The 20,342-nt window shown below is 40.2% G+C and overlaps 1 protein-coding gene across 7 annotated transcripts in view; it reads right to left on the reverse strand.

Moving 5' to 3' along the window:
- Positions 1 to 20,342, reverse strand: part of LOC139384179 (heterogeneous nuclear ribonucleoprotein R-like) — a 40,015-nt gene that overhangs the window by 17,377 nt on the left and 2,296 nt on the right. For 2 of the 7 annotated variants that reach the window (XM_071128885.1, XM_071128884.1), the window contains exons 2-14: positions 19,564 to 19,721; positions 18,727 to 18,845; positions 18,516 to 18,623; positions 18,288 to 18,401; positions 17,838 to 18,017; positions 17,500 to 17,635; positions 15,318 to 15,523; positions 14,993 to 15,142; positions 14,761 to 14,882; positions 11,597 to 12,141; positions 10,397 to 10,449; positions 9,668 to 9,744; positions 7,453 to 7,864 (exon numbers count right to left, since the gene is read on the reverse strand). In XM_071128885.1, coding sequence (XP_070984986.1) covers positions 7,675 to 7,864; positions 9,668 to 9,744; positions 10,397 to 10,449; positions 11,597 to 12,141; positions 14,761 to 14,882; positions 14,993 to 15,142; positions 15,318 to 15,523; positions 17,500 to 17,635; positions 17,838 to 18,017; positions 18,288 to 18,401; positions 18,516 to 18,623; positions 18,727 to 18,845; positions 19,564 to 19,717 — 2,154 coding nt within the window. In that variant the 5' untranslated portion in view covers positions 19,718 to 19,721 and the 3' untranslated portion in view covers positions 7,453 to 7,674. Of the gene's footprint in view, positions 1 to 7,452; positions 7,865 to 9,667; positions 9,745 to 10,396; positions 10,450 to 11,596; positions 12,142 to 14,760; positions 14,883 to 14,992; positions 15,143 to 15,317; positions 15,524 to 17,499; positions 17,636 to 17,837; positions 18,018 to 18,287; positions 18,402 to 18,515; positions 18,624 to 18,726; positions 18,846 to 19,563; positions 19,722 to 20,342 lie in introns of those variants that run through there. The other 5 variants (XM_071128887.1, XM_071128886.1, XM_071128889.1 and 2 more) reach the window with 5 other exon arrangements.

The following is a 20,342-nucleotide window of genomic DNA, read 5'->3' on the forward strand; positions in this document are numbered from 1 at the left end:
ACTGCATATTTATTTATTTTATTTTTATTTCACCTTTATTTAACCAGGTAGGCTAGTTGAGAACAAGTTCTCATTTACAATTGCGACCTGGCCAAGATAAAGCAAAGCAGTTCGACACATACAACGACACAGAGTTACACATGGAGTAAAACAAACATACAGTCAATAATACAGTATAAACAAGTCTATATACAATGTGAGCAAATGAGGTGAGATAAGGGAGGTAAAGGCAAAAAGGCCATGGTGGCAAAGTAGATACAATATAGCAAGTAAAACACTGGAATGGTAGATTTGCAATGGGAGAAAGTGCAAAGTAGAAATAAAAATAATGGGGGTGCAAAGGAGCAAAATAAATAAATAAATAAAATACAGTAGGGAAAGAGGTAGTTGTTTGGGCTAAATTATAGGTGGGCTATGTACAGGTGCAGTAATCTGTGAGCTGCTCTGACAGTTGGTGCTTAAAGCTAGTGAGGGAGATAAGTGTTTCCAGTTTCAGAGATTTTTGTAGTTCGTTCCAGTCATTGGCAGCAGAGAACTGGAAGGAGAGGCAGCCAAAGAAAGAATTGGTTTTGGGGGTGACCAGAGAGATATACCTGCTGGAGCGTGTGCTACAGGTGGGAGATGCAATGGTGACCAGCGAGCTGAGATAAGGGGGGACTTTACCTAGCAGGGTCTTGTAGATGACATGGAGCCAGTGGGTTTGGCGACGAGTATGAAGCGAGGGCCAGCCAACGAGAGCGTACAGGTCGCAATGGTGGGTAGTATATGGGGCTTTGGTGACAAAACGGATTGCACTGTGATAGACTGCATCCAATTTGTTGAGTAGGGTATTGGAGGCTATTTTGTAAATGACATCGCCAAAGTCGAGGATTGGTAGGATGGTCAGTTTTACAAGGGTATGTTTGGCAGCATGAGTGAAGGATGCTTTGTTGCGAAATAGGAAGCCAATTCTAGATTTAACTTTGGATTGGAGATGTTTGATATGGGTCTGGAAGGAGAGTTTACAGTCTAACCAGACACCTAAGTATTTGTAGTTGTCCACGTATTCTAAGTCAGAGCCGTCCAGAGTAGTAATGTTGGACAGGCGGGTAGGTACAGGTAGCGATCGGTTGAAGAGCATGCATTTAGTTTTACTTGTATTTAAGAGCAATTGGAGGCCACGGAAGGAGAGTTGTATGGCATTGAAGCTTGCCTGGAGGGTTGTTAACACAGTATCCAAAGAAGGGCCAGAAGTATACAGAATGGTGTCGTCTGCATAGAGGTGGATCAGAGACTCACCAGCAGCAAGAGCGACCTCATTGATGTATACAGAGAAGAGAGTCGGTCCAAGAATTGAACCCTGTGGGGACAAAGATGGTACTTTTTGTAGAAATGTCCTCTGGTCTGATGAAACAAAAATAGAACTGTTTGGCCATAATGACCATCGTTATGTTTGGAGGACAAAGGGTGAGGATTGCAAGCCGAAGAACACCATCCCAACCGTGAAGCACGGGGGTGGCAGCATCATGTTGTGGGGGTGCTTTGCTGCAGGAGGGACTGGTGCACTTCACAAAATAGATGGCATCAATGAGGCAGGAAAATTATGTGGCTTTATTGAAGCAACATCTCAAGACATAAGTCAAGAAGTTAAAACTTGGTCGCAAATGGGTCTCCCAAATGGACAACGACCACAAGCACTTCCAAAAGTTGTGGCAAAATGGCTTAAGGACAACAAAGTCAAGGTATTGGAGTGGCCATCTCAAAGCCCTGACCTCAATCCTATTGAACATTTGTGGGAAGAACTGAAAAAGCGTGTGCAAGCAAGGAGGCCTTACAAACCTGACTCCGTTACACTAGCTCTGTCAGGAGGAATAGGCCAAAATTCACCCAACTTATTGTGGGAAGCTTGTGGAAGGCTACCAGAAACATTTAACCCAAGTTAAACAATTTAAAGACAATGCTACAAAATACTAATTGAGTGTATGTAAACTTCTGGCCCACTGGGAATGTGATGAAAGAAATAAAAGCTGAAATAAATCACTCTACTATTATTCTGACATTTCACATTCTTAAAATAAAGTGGTGATCCTTACTGACCTAAGACAGGGAATTTTTACTAGGATTAAATGTCAGGAATTGTGAAAAACTGAGTTGAAATGTATTTGGCTGAGGTGTATGTAAACTTACAACTTCAACTGTATTTAACCCCTTGTTATGAAGACCCTAAACAAGATCTGGTGCAAACAATTACCTTCAGAGGTTACATGATTGCACACAGGTGGACTTTAATTAAGTGTCACGTGATCTGTCACATGATCTAAGTATATATATACACCTGTTCTGAAAGGCCCCAGAGTCTGCAACACCACTAAGCAAGGGGCACCACCAAGCAAGCGGCACCATGAAGACCAAGGAGCTCTCCAAACAGGTCATGGACAAAGTTGTGGTGAAGTACAGATCAGGGTTGGGTTATAAAAAAATATCAAAAACTTTGAACATCCCACGGAGCACCATTAAATCCATTATAAAAAACATGGAAAGAATATGGCACCACCACAAACCTGCCAAGAGAGGGCCGCCTACCAAAACTCACAGACCAGGCAAGGAGGGCATTAATCAGAGACCACTTAAAGCCATACACTCTACAGAGCTGGGCTTTGTAATTCTTGAGAGAAACTCTTGAGAGAAACCGGTTTCATTCTGCCAGAGATTTGAGACTGGGACAGAGGTTCACCTTCTAGCAGGACAATGACCTTAAGCATACTGCTAAAGCAACACTCAAGTGGTTTAAGGAGAAACATTTAAATGTCTTGGAATGGCCTAGTCAAAGACTAGACTTCAATTCAATTGAGAATCTATGGTATGACTTAATGATTGCTGTACACCAGCGGAACCCATCCAACTTGAAGGAGCTGGAGCAGTATTGCCTTGAAGAATGGGCAAATATCCCAGTGGCTAGAGCTTATAGAGACATACCGCAAGAGACTTGCAGCTGTAATTGCTGCAAAAATTGGCTCTACAATGTATTGACTTTGGGGGGGTGAATAGTTACGCACGCTTTCTGTTTCGTTTTTTCTTCTGTTTTTTGTCTTATTTCTTGTTTGTTTCACAATAAAACATATTTTGCATCTTCAAAGAGGTAGGCATGTTGTGTAAATCAAATGATACGAACCCCCCCAAAAATGTATTTTAATTGCAGGTTGTAAGGCAACAAAATAGGAAAAATGCCAAGGGGGGTGAATACTTTCGCAAGCCACTGTATGACATGGGATGTTCTCTTGAGAAATGTGTGAATTACACAGTGTTCCTGTCCTGCTAAGCATTCAAAATGTAACAAGTACTTTGGGTGTCTGTGAAAATGTATGGAGTAAAAAGTACATGATTTTCTTTAGGAATGTATGGCTGGAACACAACAAAATGTGGAAAAAGTAAAGGGCTGTGATTACTTTCTGAATGTACTGTATATACACTGAGTGTATAAAACACTAGGAACACATTGCTCTTTCCATTACATAGAGTGACCATGTCAATCCAGGTGAAAGATATTATCCCTTAACGATGTCACTTGTTAAATCTACTTCAATCAGTGTAGATGAAGGGGAGGAGAAGGGTTCAAGGATTTTTAAGCCTTGAGAAGATTGAGACATAGATTGTGTACCATTCAGAGGGTGAATGGGCAAGACGAAATATTTAAGTGCTTTCAAAGGTGTATGGTTGTAGGTGCCAGGCACACCAGTTTGTGTTGTGAACTGCAACGCTGCTGGGTTTTTCACGCTCAACAGTTTCCCGTGTGTGTCAAGAATGGTCCACCACCCAAAAGGACATCCAGCCAACTTGACACAACTGTGGGAAGCATTGAAGTCAACATGCATCCCTGTGGAACGCTTTTAACACCTTGAAGAGTCCACACCTGACGAATTAAGGCTGTTCTGAGGGCAAAGGGGGGGGGGGGGGGTATTACGCAATATTAGGAAGGTGTTCCTAATGTTTTATACACTCACTGTACAGGAGTCAATGTGTACCAATCTCTGTGGTCTAGAACAGGTTTTAAAGCGTCTGATCGGTCCATGCTCTGGATCTGCACCAACAGTGCTGACTTAAATTCCTAATCTACATTTAAAGAGCTTTTATTAATGCAATTGGATTTATGAAAACCATGCAAGTCATAATTGAAATCATTTCTAAAACACAAGTGATTAAAACTGATAATGGCTCCAACATACTACTCTGATCTACATGCACAAATTCCATGCATGGTCTTTTGAATGTGAAACCTTTTTCGGCAGTAAAAAGGAAAATGCCTATGGCTAATATAATATGAATGGAGCTATGAATTTGCTAATTGCAAAACAAAGATTTTTTTTTCTCTCTCAATTCCATTTTAGGTGGCCAAGTGAAGTCATGTTAATGAATCAATCTTCAATTACCTAAGGGGCATTGGATTGAAATCATGTAATGATACATTTAATCCTAAAGAGGAGAAAAAAAGTAATAACTCCCAACATTGGTAGCTGATGTGCAGTGAGTGTTGGAGTAAGCTCAAACCCAACACATTTAGAGTACAATGAGGTATTTTTGGTTTTCCCTTCTAAAATTGTTTTCCAATTGCCAATCCTTATGATACATTACATTTGATAAAAGCAGTGAATGTTGGGTGTTTAGTGTAGGTTTCTGTAAACTAAGGCTTTTGATAAAGAACATAAGGGACTTTTTTGGAGGGGGGGGGGGGGGGGGGGGGGGGGGGGGGGGTATTTAGAATCAGGGTGACTGTATTCTTTCTACAAGTAGCTCAAACATTCTCCCAACTCCAAAGTGAACTTATCTACCCTTTACACTTGTGGAAATTGGCCAATATGGACAGGGCTAAATGTAGCTGTTTCTTACAGAATAAATATGAAAAGCATATGCATACGCATTTTAGCAATTGAAAGGGAACATTTTGGAGATTATGGTAAAATTATAAGACCCAAGTTGAGGACAAAACAGTTAACCTGACACAAGACTGAATACAAACATTACCCTGTTTAATTTACAGTACATTCGGAAAGTATTCAGATCCCTTCCCTTTTTCCACATTTTGTTACATTACAGGCTTATTCTAAAATTGATTCAATTCATGTTTTTTTCTCATCAATCTACACACAATACCCCATAATGACAAAGCGAAAACAGGTTTTTATAAATTTTCAGACCTTTGCTGAGACTCGAAATTTAGCTCAGGTGCATCCTTTTTCTATTGATCATCCTTGAGATGCCGCCCGTCCAATTTCAATGACAACCATCTCTGCAGCACTCCTCAGTAAAAAGGCACATGACAGCCCACGTGGAGTTGTTGCACATAAAGGACTCTCAGACCATTAGAAACAAGATTCTCTGATCTGATGAAACCAAGATTGAACTCTTTGGCCTGAATGCCAAGCATCACGTCTGGAGGAAACCTGGCACAAATCCCTACGGTGAAGCATGGTGGTGGCAGCATCATGCTGTGGGGATGTTTTTCAGAGGCAGGGACTGGGAGACTAGTCAGGATCAAGGGAAAGATGAACGGAGCAAGTACAGCAAGATCCTTGATGAAAACCTGCTCCAGAGCTCTCAGGACCTCAAGACTGGTGCAAAGGTTCACCTTCCAACAGGACAAGTCTCTGAATGTCCTTGAGTGGCCCAGCCAGAGCCCGGACATTAACATTTCTGGAGAGACCTGAAAATAGCTATACAGCGTGTCATGGAAATTCAGTACTGAGAGAGACTTGATAATTTCTTCAAACAATCATCTTTATTAATATTGATTATTTATTGCAATAATGAAACCGTCACCCCAACACTTGTTCTGACTGTTAGGCTGAGAGCCTAACTGAAAATGAACAAAACTGATATTATATAGGACCTACAAATGCTTCGTCACAATGGTTCCATCTCCCATAAGCCACCTTGGTTATCTACACAGGATGGTGTTTTACCCCCAACCTGGCTTAGTTTCCCAGATGCCAGGAAGATGAGACAATGAGGCATTGTTATAAACTCTTCTAGGCTATCACTCTCTTGGATCACACACATCACATCTTGTCTATAGAATGCCAGTTTTTAGGTTATCACCAACATCAATCATTTGTCAGTTTCAAGCTATCTCTAGTAGAAACCCATGTCCTCAACACCCAGACTAGGTGCAGGGTGCTAGAGTGGGGACCATAAAACACAGAATTAGCAGTATGGAAATATCATACTGTTTTTTAAGTAAATAATTTTTACATATCCAACAAATAAGGTGAATACATAATTTTTCCCCATCCAACCTGATAGAGCTTGAGAGAATCAAAGAAACTTCCCCAAATACAGGTGTGCCAACCTTGTACTGTCATACCCAAGAAGACTCATGGCTGTAATCACTGCCAAAGATGCTTCAACAAAGTACTGAGTAAAGGGTCTGAATACTTATGTAAATGTGATTTCAGTAAAAAAATAAGAAATTTTGCAAACAATTCTAAAAACCTGTTTTTGCTTTGTCATTATGGGGTATTGTGTGTAAATTGATGCGGGGAAAAAACGATTTAATACATTTAAGAATAAGGCTGTAACGTAACAAAATGTGGAAAAAGTCAAGGGGTCTGAATACTTTCCGAATGCACTGTAAATTAAACAGTGTAATGTTTGGATTCAGTCTTGTGTCAGGTGAACTGTTTTGTCCTCAACTTGGGTCTTATAACGTGCATTTGACATTTGCTGCATTTGTTGATAACGAAATCTTAAATAGTCTGGATCCATTACTAACATAAGAATATTCCTGGAAAATGTGGGTTAGGTGCAACATAAGGGTTTGAATGAGAGGACTAACTGGTGTTCAGGTTTTTTTTTTAGCTCTCCTAGCTGTGCTGTTGAGGAACTAGGCCAAGCACACTTGTAGTTGTTTTGTTTGGAAGACAACCCAGCAAATAACACAATTACTGCTGTTGTTTACGCAACCCAAAAACAGCCCATTATAAATTGCAATCAGGGTCAGGTGGGCTTGTTAAATGCTTGTTTTATTGCCAACATGACTAGCTAAGTTATAAAATATGATCTTACAGTGTTAGGCTTTCACAAAGCAATTCAGAGAAACAGATTGTAATTTTGGTGCGCATAGAAAGGAGTCATGAGGTGCATTCAGGCGAGATTTTCTTCACAACAGACAAACATAGGCTCCATCTGTTCAGAACAACCCAGGGTATGACACTATGTCATCTTGTAACTGTACAAACAGTCATCATAAATGTTGACACTGTATATGACATGAGTTTTATGATATGGAAATGCACATTTGGACTTGGCTTGCTTGTATGACATCAAAGCAGTATTTATTATAATCCTCAATGTCTCATCTTTCAAAATACATTGTGGAGTCCTCTTAATTTGCAGCATTTCCCTCTCCCAGAAAACAAAACAATTACAAAAGTTGCCCAATTAGCGGGAGATGGGGGCAACGTCTTGTCGCATGCGGTGCTCAAGCTCAGAAAGGCTGTCAGTCAAAACCCACACAGCGCTGTGAAGCGCAGAGCCTGTGCTCTGACGTCATTTATAGCATGTTACTGTACAGCCACTGCGTTCCAATTTAAGCGCTTATCAGTGCCCAAAACTGCCATTTTCAACCCGTATACGTGTAAAGGGTTAAGGGATACTTTTCTCTCTTACCTCACCCAGAAACTGACTTCTGCTTTCAGGATCTTAATCCCCACAGGAATTTGGTGAAACCTGAATAATGGGAAGTGTAAGAAAAACAGTGAAAGAGAACGGTTTAGGAAGAAAACGTCCTAAACTTACCCCCATAGTCCTCACAGCTGCCTCTGACTGCGAGCCCCACCTAGCAAGTCCACATCGTGACAAGACTGGGTCGGGGCCACCTCTGACACGCACCCTGATAGATAAGCCAGGTGACAAAAACAAGGAGTTAAAATATGATAAGGAAGTACTTGCATCACTCTTTCTGGAAGTCATCTGAAATTAATCAGATTATTTTGTTGATTCCTTTCCTGTTTTTTTTAAACCACAGGTTAGAGATTCAAAACAGTTTTGGTCGTGAATTTGTAAAGTCGGGTGTGGTGCTTTGGCACTGTTTGGTTGTTGAATCATTTGTAGCATGGTAATAATCAATTGTATTTAACTTCTGGTTCAGTGGTGATTTGGTTCTAATTGCAAAATCTCATTGCAAACTGAGTATAAAACACTTTCTGTACATGTTGTTAACCAACGTTTTTCAATTGATTTCAAGCGTCTTGATAAAGATGAGCAAAAAATACTATATAAAATGTATAATACTATACTCAAACAATGTGGGAAAATATATTATTTCCATGACGAAGGACACCAAGGATCTGTATGAATGAATGTATTCGTTTAAAAAATATATATAATTTCCCAATTTATTTGCATTCATTGTAGTATTTGAATTATTTTATACAGTAATTTTTGCTCATCTTTATCAAGGGTGTCAATATTTAGGACCGCACTGTATAAAACATTTCCTTTTCATACAAAGCAATATTAATAATGGAAGAAAAAAATATTGTATGTCTCTCTCTAGTAAAAGTCGACCATCAACTGTACTAAGAGAAAAAACTCACACCAGATGCCATTGTATCGAAAATACTAACACATCAAATATCACTAACCTCCAGTAAAATAATAAACACTTGACAAGCAGTCCTATTGTAAACAAAATGTATTTTGCCTATAATACAATAGTAGCAAGCTAACGGCTATATTCTGTCCATCTAATAGTCTGTCAGAAGACATATCTGATCAGCAAAGTAATGTCTGAGGGTATAAAACAAATGACTGAAGGGGTTGTTGGTTCAACTCCAAGGCATAGAATTTCTGTGCCCTTGAACAAATTAGGTTTTGCAAATTTGAAATTGATGTATATCTGAGTACACCCTAGATAGGGTGCCAGTGTAGAGACAATGATCAGAGATCATGAAGTCCATCTGTACTTCCAAAGTTCCATTATGAGGCAACAGGATCCAATCAGTCTGTACAAACAGATTAGCCAATCGTGTGGTCCTTCCATGAGAAGTTCAGCAGACATAATATTCCAATTGCATTAGTCCTCGAGATTCAAAATGGTGAGCAGAAAAACATTTATCACAATGTTCAGAGGATCACTGGTTTTCCAAATTTAGACATGAGCATTTGGGACATGATAGGTCTATAAAACAGGATTGTCCTGAGTGCAGGCTAGTCTTTTTCGTCTGCCCTCTTATAATTCTTATTCAGGATGGCAGTGAACTTTTGACTTTAAACAACAGGTGACACCTAGTATAATATGCATCATCTGTACCCATCTTTGGTCTCTGGCAAGGTAGTCTAATATCTGTTTAAGGCAGTGCTAGTTTTGGGAAGCTTTGTGACTGAAGTCCTTATAAGAGGAAAGCGCTATTCTCCATGTTTTACTCAGTAAACACACCACGGCATTATCTTTGTTCACACGTGTCCCTCTTAGTATTAAGCTGAAATTCCCATTCATGTTACCAGAATTTGTTTTTACTAGAGGTGTTTACTAGAAAACTAAACGTCATTTTTAACATAAATTAAAATCAGACACTAGCTGATGTAATCAAACTGGTGTATTATTTTACTGAGCAAAACAAGTGATGTGGGCTGAGGCCCCTCAGCAGAGGGGTAGCGCCAGTTTAGCAGTGAAGAGGTAAACCAGGCTCACCCTTCTTTGGGGAAGAACACAGCAGAGAATAGATGTGTTCCACACTCACTCAACCGCTGCCGTTCTCGCGTCTTCACCTGGGGTAATTCGGAATAAAAGGAGAAACTTAAACAAAACACAAAATAAAACTTAAGTTGTAATAAAATGGGAGAGTAGCTAAATAAGAAATCAAAACGATAAAAAAATGTAAGAAAAAGATGCTGTACTATTTATATTGCCAGGTAATAGATGGACCAGGAACCTAGCACATTAGCGTGAACTGCCAGGTGTTTGGTGTAAATGCGTTGGTCACTCAACTTTGCCCAAAACAGAATAGTACAACATCAGTGAAATAACTACTTGATCTCAATAGATGTAGTTGTACTGTTTCTTTCATTAAAAAAATTATATCTCACATTCGAGGCCAAACATGGAGATAAAAATTGGTCTGATCAAAATATTCCACGACTGAATTTGAAATAGCTGATAATTCATTGTAGTATGGTTGAGTTTTATTGAAAGGTAACAATAACATTTTTATAAATACAAACACAACAAAGAACAAATTGTCTTGGCGATTAAGGTTGCCAGACCCATTATCTAAAAGGGGAAATTTGAGAGAAAATAGTTGAAGTTATAGTGACACATTTAGAAAAACATAAGTTTGTCTACTTCAACAAATGCTAAACATACAACTTTAACGCAACTGTTACGGTACATGAAAAAGTCTAATTTTCCTTTTTTACCCACCTCTGCAACAGCTCTCACTTTAAAGCCTTGTACAAGCAATGTCCTATGTCTACCTATCAGAGGTAGGGGAGGAAAATGTCCAATAAGGAGGAGGGGGTTCTGGGAAGGGGTTGGTCGCCAGTCACTGAATAGTTCTCATGATTGCATATGCTTTCTCAAATAATTGTTATTTTTTTAAATGATTGTCCACTTTTTCCTATAAATGCCAACTTAAAAAATATATAAATGATAATTTACTTTTAAAAATAATAAAATAAATGGCTTGCTTTTTAAGCCCAAGATGTCCTAAGTAGCCACAAGAAAAGCAAAAAAGGATTAGAACAAATTAAGCAAATTATTTGATATGTACTCTTTTGCTCCATATTGGTTACTGTAGTGAAACCAATCTATATTTCAAAAAGGGTAATGTTAAGCCAATTTAAACATGCATTTTTTGTTACCATTTCCTTAGAATGTGAAGGTTGATATATATACACACAGTAGAGCTGGGACGATAAACTGAAAATTATCGACACCGTCCACTTATCTGGACATTTTGCTGCTATAGTTGATTATGATATATGGGTTACTGTTAATGGGAAAATTGATAGGTATATCATTCAAAGTAGTAGTAGCAGTTAAGGGTAATATTGAAACATGTGGTGCACATTAAAGGCCCGGTGCAGTCTAAAAATGCGATTTGGCTGTGTTTCACATACATTTCCATACTATGAAGTTGGAATAATACAGGGAAAATTATGATAATGCCATTTTAGTGTAAGAGCTGTTTGAAAAGTAAAATGTTTTGGCCTGCCTGTAAATTGGTTAATAGACCAATAAAAAGTTTTAAATCTCTGCCAATAACAGCCACTCCCATACAGTCCTAGCAAAATTCTTGCTTGACAATTGCTTTGTTAAGAAGCTATTTTTGTTTCTTTTTGACCATTTTAATTGAAAACAATCACAGTATAGTACTTAATTGTTACCCAGAAATTATTTGATATTGAGATAAAAACGTCTGCATTGGACCTTTAAAGTTAAACATATCGTTCAATTTAGTTATCTTGATAATTTGGTCAATTTATCGTGATATGGATTTTTGTCCATATCGCCCAGCTCTAACATACAGGCAATCAAAAGTTCATTTTTTTGTCTACTTCCATTGTTGCCAATAAGAATCTTGGTAAAACTCCTGGTTGTCATTATTGTAACCATAGTTACCAGAATAGTCGCCACCTTGTTGCAGGGGTTGCTGGGCAATGGGTTGGGAGCCCCAGTTCTGGTTGTTGGTCTGCCGGCGCTTGGAGTCTGGTTGGTTGTAACCGTCGGCCTTCCTCTTCCCGCCCACATTGAACCCGCGGTTCCCCCTGGGCCCTCTGATGCCACGGCCCCTCTGCAGCTGGGGCGGGCCTCCCCGGCCCCCACGGCTCCCCCTCGGTACGCCCATAGGACCCCCCCTTTGGACGTAGCCACCTCTGCCACGAGGGGGTGGTGGTCCTCGGCCTCTGGCAGGGAGGGGGGCACCTCGATTCACCCTGCCCCTTCCTCTCGGCACGTAGACGTCATCGTAACCACCGTAGTAAGGGTCGTCGTAGCCACCTCTGTAGTCATGGTAGTCGTAACCACCGCTGTAGTAATCATCGTAGTAATCCTCATAACCGTAGTAGTCCGGTGGGTATGAATATCCACCTCTCCCGCCTCTCCCCCTGCCACGCATTTGAGGTGGCATGCGTGGAGCAGGATAGTAGTAGTAGTAATCATCATACCTGTGACAACAAAGCAAGAGAGGCAACATGACAGGTTTTTTTGTGCAGACAGGAATATAGAGTTGCACCCCCTTTTTCCCACAGAACAGCCTCAATTTGTCAGGGCATGGACTCTGCAAGGTGTTGAAAGCATTTCACAGAGATGCTGGCCCATGTTGACTCCAATGCTTCCCACAGTTGTGTCAAGTTGGTTTGGGTGGTCGACCATTCTTGATACACACGGGAAACTGTTGCGCGTGAAAACCCTAGCAAGCGTTGCAGTTCCTGACATACTCAAACCGTTGCGCATCGCACCTACTACCATACCCCGTTCAAAGGCTCTTAAATATTTTGCCTTGCCCATTCACCCTCTGAAATGGCCCACATACACAATCCATGTTTCAATTGTCTCAAGGCTTAAAATCTTTCTTTAACTTGTCTCCTCTCATTCATCTATACTGTTGATTTAACAGATGACATCAATTAGGGATCATAGCTTTCACATGGAGTTACCTGGCCAGTCTATGTAATGGAAAGAGGTGGTGTACCTAATGTTTTGTACACTCAAGTGTGAATACTTCAGAAAATGTTCATACCCCTTGACCCCTTGAGTCCACATTGTTGTTACAGCATGAATTTAAAATAGATTAATTTGAGATTTGTCGTCACTGATCTACACACAATATCCCATAATGTCAAAGTGGAATTATTAAAAATGAATAAATAATTAAATGTCTTGAGTAAGTATTCAATCCCTTTTTTATTGTAAGCCTAAATAAGTTAAGGAGTAAAATGTTGCTTCACAAGTCACATAATAAGTTGCATGGAATGGACACTGTGGGCAATAATAGTGTTTAACATGATTTTTGAATAACTACCTCATCTCTGTACCCCACACATACAATTATCTGTAAGGTCCCTCAGTCAATCAGTGAATTTCAGACAACGATTCAACCACAAAGCCCAGGGAGGTTTTCCAATGCCTCGCAAAGAAGGGATCCTTTTGGTAGATGGGTAAAAATTCAAAAGCAGACATTGAATATCCCTTTGATCATGGTGAAGTTATTCATTACAATTTGGATGGTGTATCAATACACCAAGTCACCACAAAGATACAGGCGTCCTTCCTAACTCAGTTGCTTAAGAGTAAAGAAACCGCTCAGGGATTTCACCATGAGGCCAGTGGTGACTTTGCAACAGTTGCAGAGTTAAATGGCTGTGATAGGAGAAAACTGAGGATGGACCAACAACATGGTAGTTACTCCACAATACTAACCTAATTGACAGAACGGAATGAAGGAAGCTTGTACAGAATACAAATATTCCAAAACATGCATCCTGTTAGTAACAAGGCACTAAAGTAATACTGAAATAAAAGGGTCAATTCACTTTTTGTCCTCAACGCAAAGCATTATGATTGGGTCAAACTTCATACAATACATTACTGTGTACCAATCTCCATACTTTCAAGCATAGTGGTGGATGCATTATGGCATGGGTGTGCTTGTAATCGTTAAGGACGGGTGAGTTTTTCCAGGATAAAAAAGAAATTGAATGAAGCTAAGCACAGGCAAAATCCTAGAGGAAAACTTGGTTCAGTCTGCTTTCCACCAGACACTGGGAGATTAATTCACCTTTCAGCAGGACAATAATCTAAAACACAAGGCCAAATCTACACTGACAGTGAATGTTCCATAGGGGCTGAGGAACAGTTTCATAAATGGTTTGAAGTCAGATACAAATCTGTTTCCTGGCCATATGACTTGTGTTTGAATGGTCAAATCTGATTTATTTGCCCCCAAGTGGCTTTTAGACTGTTATTGGGCATATATTGTTGCTTGCTAGCTACTCTGTTGACAGTTTGATATGAACATGAGGTAGCTAACTAGCTTGTTAATTGTTTACAAACAAATTAGTGCATGCGCTAGAGAGCTAAATAGCTACCTAGCTATCTAGTTGAATGCTGTGGCTAGCCAAAAAGGACTTGCTTGGATCAAGTTGGATCATGTTATTCTTTGAGGCTTTAAGTGTTCTTAACCTATGATTTTGAACATTCAAAGCAACTGGGAAATATTAATGGTAGGCATTGTTGTCAACTTTGCTTGCTACATAACTTCTGAGTGATAGGAAGCACAAGCACCACCACCAAAAAGCCTACACCGCTGCACACACACCCGTCATTACTATGAAATCTAGCATAGCCTCGTCAGCAAATGACTGATGTCTGAACACACACAAATCCGATTTGGTCATTTGCTGTTCGGGACAGTCAGTAATCCAAAATGGATTTGAAAAACAAAACTGATTTGAGCATTAAGGCCTGCAGTGTGAACAGGGCTTTAGGGACTTACCCAGAAAGACTCACAGCTGTAATCTCTGCCAAAGGTGCTTTTACAAAGTATTGACTCAGGGGTATTTCTGTATTTCATTTTCAATAAAAACATGTTTTCCCTCTGCCGTTATGGGGTATTGTGTGTAGATGGGTGAGAAAATTGAATTCAGGCTGAAACACAACAAAATGTGGAATAAGTGTGAATACTTTCTGAAGGCACTGCAAAACACAAAAACAGATCATAAGACGGTCACACCAGCCACTCCAAGCAGACTGGGTGTCGCTAGGTGTGGTCGAACACTACTCACCCTGTGGTCCTGGATGGCTGTCTCTGGGCCTGCCGATCTTTCCTCTTCTTGTCCGGAGGCTTTGCCAGAACAATCTCTATCTCCTCGCCTTCCAATTCTTTGCCGTTCATTTCTTGCATTGCCTAAACGGGGGTGGGTTTCCCCGAATGAATTTCCCAGAGATTCTCCATAAGCACAAGGCAAACACACAGCATGCATACTCAAAGGAGGCGTAGAAGACGCCTGTACTCACCTTCACGGCAGCATCTCTGTCCTCAAAGTGCACAAAGGCATAATCTTTCAGCTTCTTGACCCGTTCCAACTTCCCAAACTGGGAGAAGGTTTTCTCCAGGAGTTCCTCTGTGACTGGTGTGGCCAGGTTCCTCACAAACAGCACTTTTACCTGGTGCAAGACCAAAAGAGAGCCTTTAGAAGTGGTTCTCTGACCAAGGATGACCATTTTATTTCTAAATGAAAGATATCTGCATATTTTCTCTACACCCTAGTATCTGTGATTTATCATCGCTTTGCTGTGTTCAGACACTAGACCCCAGAGGTGCAGGTCTTTAAGATCTCACCTTTGCCATAATCTCTGGATCCGGTTCGTCTACTGGGTCTGCCCACTCAACAGTAACAGGGTTCCCCCACACCTTCACCTTGCCGCTCATGAGGCGCCGACGGGCCTGGGCTGCAGACTTGTGGTCCTCGTATTCCAAGAAACAGAAGCCACGATTTTTCTTTTTGTCATCTGGCTGGTGGTAGAGTATCACCTCCATGAGGCTCTCTGGTGGAAGCAAACAGAAGTGCATGGTCAAAAAATTCCTAGACAAGCTTCCATTACACTGATCGTATAATATGATTGACTAGGATATGTCGTCACTGGGTGGTTGTCAAGTGTATCTCCGGTAAGTTTCATGATTAATGTAATCTTTTAGGGTGAATATCAGAACACACAGGGCTGTACCAAACGGTACAGTACGGCGGCAGGTAGCCTAGCAGTTAATTAAAAGCGTTGAGACAGTAACCAAAAGGTTGCTGGTTCGAATCCCCAAGCTAAATAAAGCATATGCCGATATGCACTTGAGCAAGGCACTTAGCCCTAATTGATCAAGGGTACGCACCCACCTAATTATAATTGTGCATTATTACAATGTAAAAGACAGAGAAAGAATGGCAGGTCTTTATGTCTAGGTGGAGTATGCAGGTATTAAAGCATGAATACCGAATCACTGATCTTCTCAGATAGCTTAATAACTTGTTGAAAATCTCCATCTACAGTAAAGTATTCCTACCAATTGACTTACTCCACATTTTGTTGTGTTACAGCCTGAATTCAAAATGGATTATATATATATTTTTTACTCATTCATCTACACACAATACCCCATAACGAAAATGTATTTAAAATTAAAAACAGAAATATCTAATTTACATAAGTATTCACACCCCTTAGTCAATACTTTCTAGAAGCACCTTTGGCAGCGATTACAGCTGTGAGTTTTGCAAGTCTCTAAGAGCTTTGCACACCTGGATTGTGCAATATTTGCACATTATTATTTTCAAAATTCTTTAAGCTCTGTCAAGTTGGTTGTAACTCGGCCACTCAGGAACCTTCACTGTCTTGGTAAGCAAGTCCAGTATAGATTTGATGTTTTAGGTTATTGTCTTGCTGAAAGGTGAATTAATCTCCCAGTGTCTGGTGGAAAGTAGATTGAACCAGGTTTTCTTCTAGGATTTTGCCTGTGCTTAGTTCCATTCTGTTTTGTTTTTATCCTGAAACCGATTACAAGTATACCCATTACATGATGCAGCCACCACTATGCTTGAAAATGTGGAGAGTGGTACTCAGTAATGTGTTGCATTTGCTGCAAACACTTTTTTCAGTATTACTTTAGTGCCTTGTTGCAAACAGGATGCATGTTTTGGAATATTTGTATTCTGTACAGGCTTCCTTTTCACTCTGCCAATTAGGTTAGGATTGTGGAGTAACTACAATGTTGTTGAACCATCAGTTGTCTATCACAGCCATTAAACTCTGCAACTGTTTTAAAGTCACCATTGGCCTCATGGTGAAATCCCTGAGCGGTTTCCTTACTCTCCAGCATCTGAGTTAGGGAGGACGCCTGTATCTTTGTAGTGACTGGGTGTATTGATACACCATCTAAAGTGTAATGAATAACTTTACCATGCTCAAAGGGATATTCAATGTCTGCTTTTGAATTTTTACCCATCTACCAAAAGGATCCCTTCTTGGCGAGGCATTGGAAACCTCCCTGGTCTTTGTGGTTGAATCTTTGCATGAAATTCACTGATTGACTGAGGGACTTTACAGATAATTGTGTGTGGGGTACAGAGATGAGGAAGTCATTCAAAAATCATGTTAAACACTACTATTGCACATTGAGTGAGTCCATGCAACTTATGTGACTTGTTAAGTACAGATTTTTCTCCTGAACTTATTTAGGATTGCTGTAAAACTGGGGTTCAATACTTATTGACTCAAGCCATTTCAGCTTTTCATTTTTAATTAATGTGGAAAAATGTTGACATTATGGGGTAATGTGTGTAGGCCAGTGACTAAAATCTCAAATGAATCAATTTTAAATTCAGCTGTAAGACTACAAAATGTGGAAAAAGGGGTGTGATTACTTGCTGAAGGCAATTTCCTTTGACTTGTCAGCCGATATTCCAAATATAAATCATTATTTAGATTTAAGGGGAACAAAAAAAATAGAAAAATGGTACTAATCTTTCTCTAACCTGTGACTTTGCTGAAATCTTCCAATATGCCTTCTCTTGTCTTGTTCTTTGGAATTGACCCAACAAACAGACGATTGTTTGCGACAGAGATGCAGACACCCAGGTATTTACCTGACCGGATTTCATAATTATCACACTAAAACAAAAAGATAAACAAAAAGTGTTCTCAAAATGTAGCCCCACACAGGTAAGTCATGCACATTTACACTTCCCAGATAACTCTGGTATGATGAGACAAAGTGATCCACCTATCTACAAGGTGCAAGGATAGCAAAGCAAATACTGTTAATTACCAAGTCATGCTCTTTATGTCTGGTGATTAAAAGGGGAAATCTTACAAGCTTGACGGCCTCTAGGGCAGCATCTTTATTGCAGAAGGTGATGAAGGCATATCCTCTGTTCTGACCCGAGAGAAGGGGGTCCATCATCAGACGCAGGTCCCAAATAGGCCCGGCTTTCTCAAACAGAGGGACCAGCTCATCCTCATACAGGTCCCTGGGGATCTTGCCAACAAATACCTGCATTGATAAGATAAAAATGTCAAATTATAGACATACTGTGTAACTTTGATTGTATTTGACTTGGATAAGATGGTGCTCCCTAGAAATCTAAGAGGTTTGTTTGTGAAAAGGCATATTAGATGTTTAACAGTCTTTCACCAGCATTCATTTCCATTAGGTGACAAAGATTTTTTTTTACAACTGCCAATAATTGAGAGGACATCGTCCTAACAGCCAATACATGAGATTGCTATGTCTTTCACAACCAGTAAAGTTTGTGCTTCTTGCCTCTGTTCCGATTCCAGGCTGGGCCCTTGAGTGCACCTCGTCAGGTGGAGGCCCCCCATACTTCCTCTGTCCTGTGGTGACATCCAAAGTGTAACCTGTTCTTTCCAGAAGAGCCTAGACGGCATCAACAACACATACATTCATTCAGAGACCTACATGACATATTTCCATCCCTGTTAAAACAAAGGTACTGCACTTAACGGAAAAAATAAGAAACAATTTGTTCACCTTTATCTTAGTCTCATCAGGTCCCTTTGTGGATTCTTGAACTTTACTTCCTTGCTTTTCTCGCTGTCTGTATGTCTTCATCACGCCACAGAGAAACGCACTTTTGTTCTGAGAAAGAGCACCAATAGATTTTAAGTGTAAATAACTATTTTATTTTTTTAGCTTCTTTGTGTAACTACTTTTGAGGGACAGTGTGGACAAGACCGCTCACCTGCACATGTGACAGGTCACTCTCCTTGAACTGCAGTAACACTGACAAGGCTCCCTCCTCATTGAACTCCCTGAGGGCGTCAATGGCTCTCTCGTCCAGGTCAGTGTAAGCCACCAGTCCTAGAATGCACAGACAACACACACACACACACCACACACACACACACCACACACCACACACACACACACACACACACACACACACACACACACACACACACACACACACACACACACACACACACACACACACACACACACACACACACACTGGGTGGCAGGTAGCCTAGCGCTGGGCCAGTAACCGATAGGTCGATGGTTCGAATCAACGAGGCGATGAAAAAACTGCCGAGGTGCCCTTGAGCAAGGCACCCTAATTGCTCCAGAGTCTCCATTAATAATGGCTGATACCGTTGGAGAGTGGGGTCACAGCCAGGTGTCTCAGGGTGTGGGATATGCAAAAAACAAAAGCCTAATTCACACATATAACACACACTTGTATGTGTGAAATAGCTACAAATGTAAAAACCCACCTAATATTTTATTATTATACACACAGACAGAGAGAAATTCTACTTATAGGGTCACATTTGATAAGAGTAATATATTCCTTGTAAGAGCCACTGAAACATGATGTCACTCAGCATGTCACCATTGCACAGCTATGCACATACTGACCCCTTTACTCAAAGTGACTTAAATCATATGACCACTGACCAAGGTGGAATCCTTCGGTTGATACAGTGTTCTTGAGCTTGAAGAATTATACATTATGAGGTCTTTGAAATATCATGAAATGCCATCAAGTAGTACTGTGAACAACCTCCATTGCACTTACCAGTCTGAAATATCTTATCCAGGCTCTCCGCCACTTTCTGTGGAAGGCCTGCGTCTATGAGGGTCTGGTAGAGCTCTGTGTGTGTTACAGTTATGTCCATGGGCTCCTCGTCCTCTTTAACCAGAGCTGAACTGCCATTCACCTTAGCTGCCATTCTCCTAAGGGACAAATGATGGGAATCAAGAGATATCACTGCATCATGGCTGTGACTAGAAACCACATGAAGGAGATATACATGCCGCACATTAATTCACAAACAATATGAAAGACATAATACTATACTAGCTACTCTACAAACAGTATAATAGTATTGTCTGCCCAATTATGGATATGAACATGTTAGATAAAGGGTCAAATGCAACTGTTCTGCATTAAAGTAGGCCTTACTAACAATTATTTGCCATTGCCACTTGACCTAGCTAATGTTACCGTCGTACAATAGCCCAATAAACCTCCGCAGAGAAAGAATGATCAGACCTAAATCAACAGAAATTCAGTGGATGCATATTTCAAATGGGAAAAATAGGAAGTTGAACTTGGCATATTAGCTATCTACACTGCAAACAAAGCAGGAGTTAAGTGCCAGTTGCTAGGTTTCCATACAATTGATGACAGATTTTCATGTGAATATTCTAAAATCTGCATTTTAAAAAATTTGCGCATTTTTCCACCAGTGGTATGTTTCCACCAAATGGACTTGTTGTGGATAAAAATCAGCACGTGATGAAGTAGTGCACACAAAATATACTTTTTAGATTAAGTTTTCATGCATCAAATAC

Source organism: Oncorhynchus clarkii, chromosome 25 (genome assembly GCF_045791955.1).
Source record: "Oncorhynchus clarkii lewisi isolate Uvic-CL-2024 chromosome 25, UVic_Ocla_1.0, whole genome shotgun sequence".
Taxonomy (NCBI): Eukaryota; Metazoa; Chordata; class Actinopteri; order Salmoniformes; family Salmonidae; genus Oncorhynchus; species Oncorhynchus clarkii.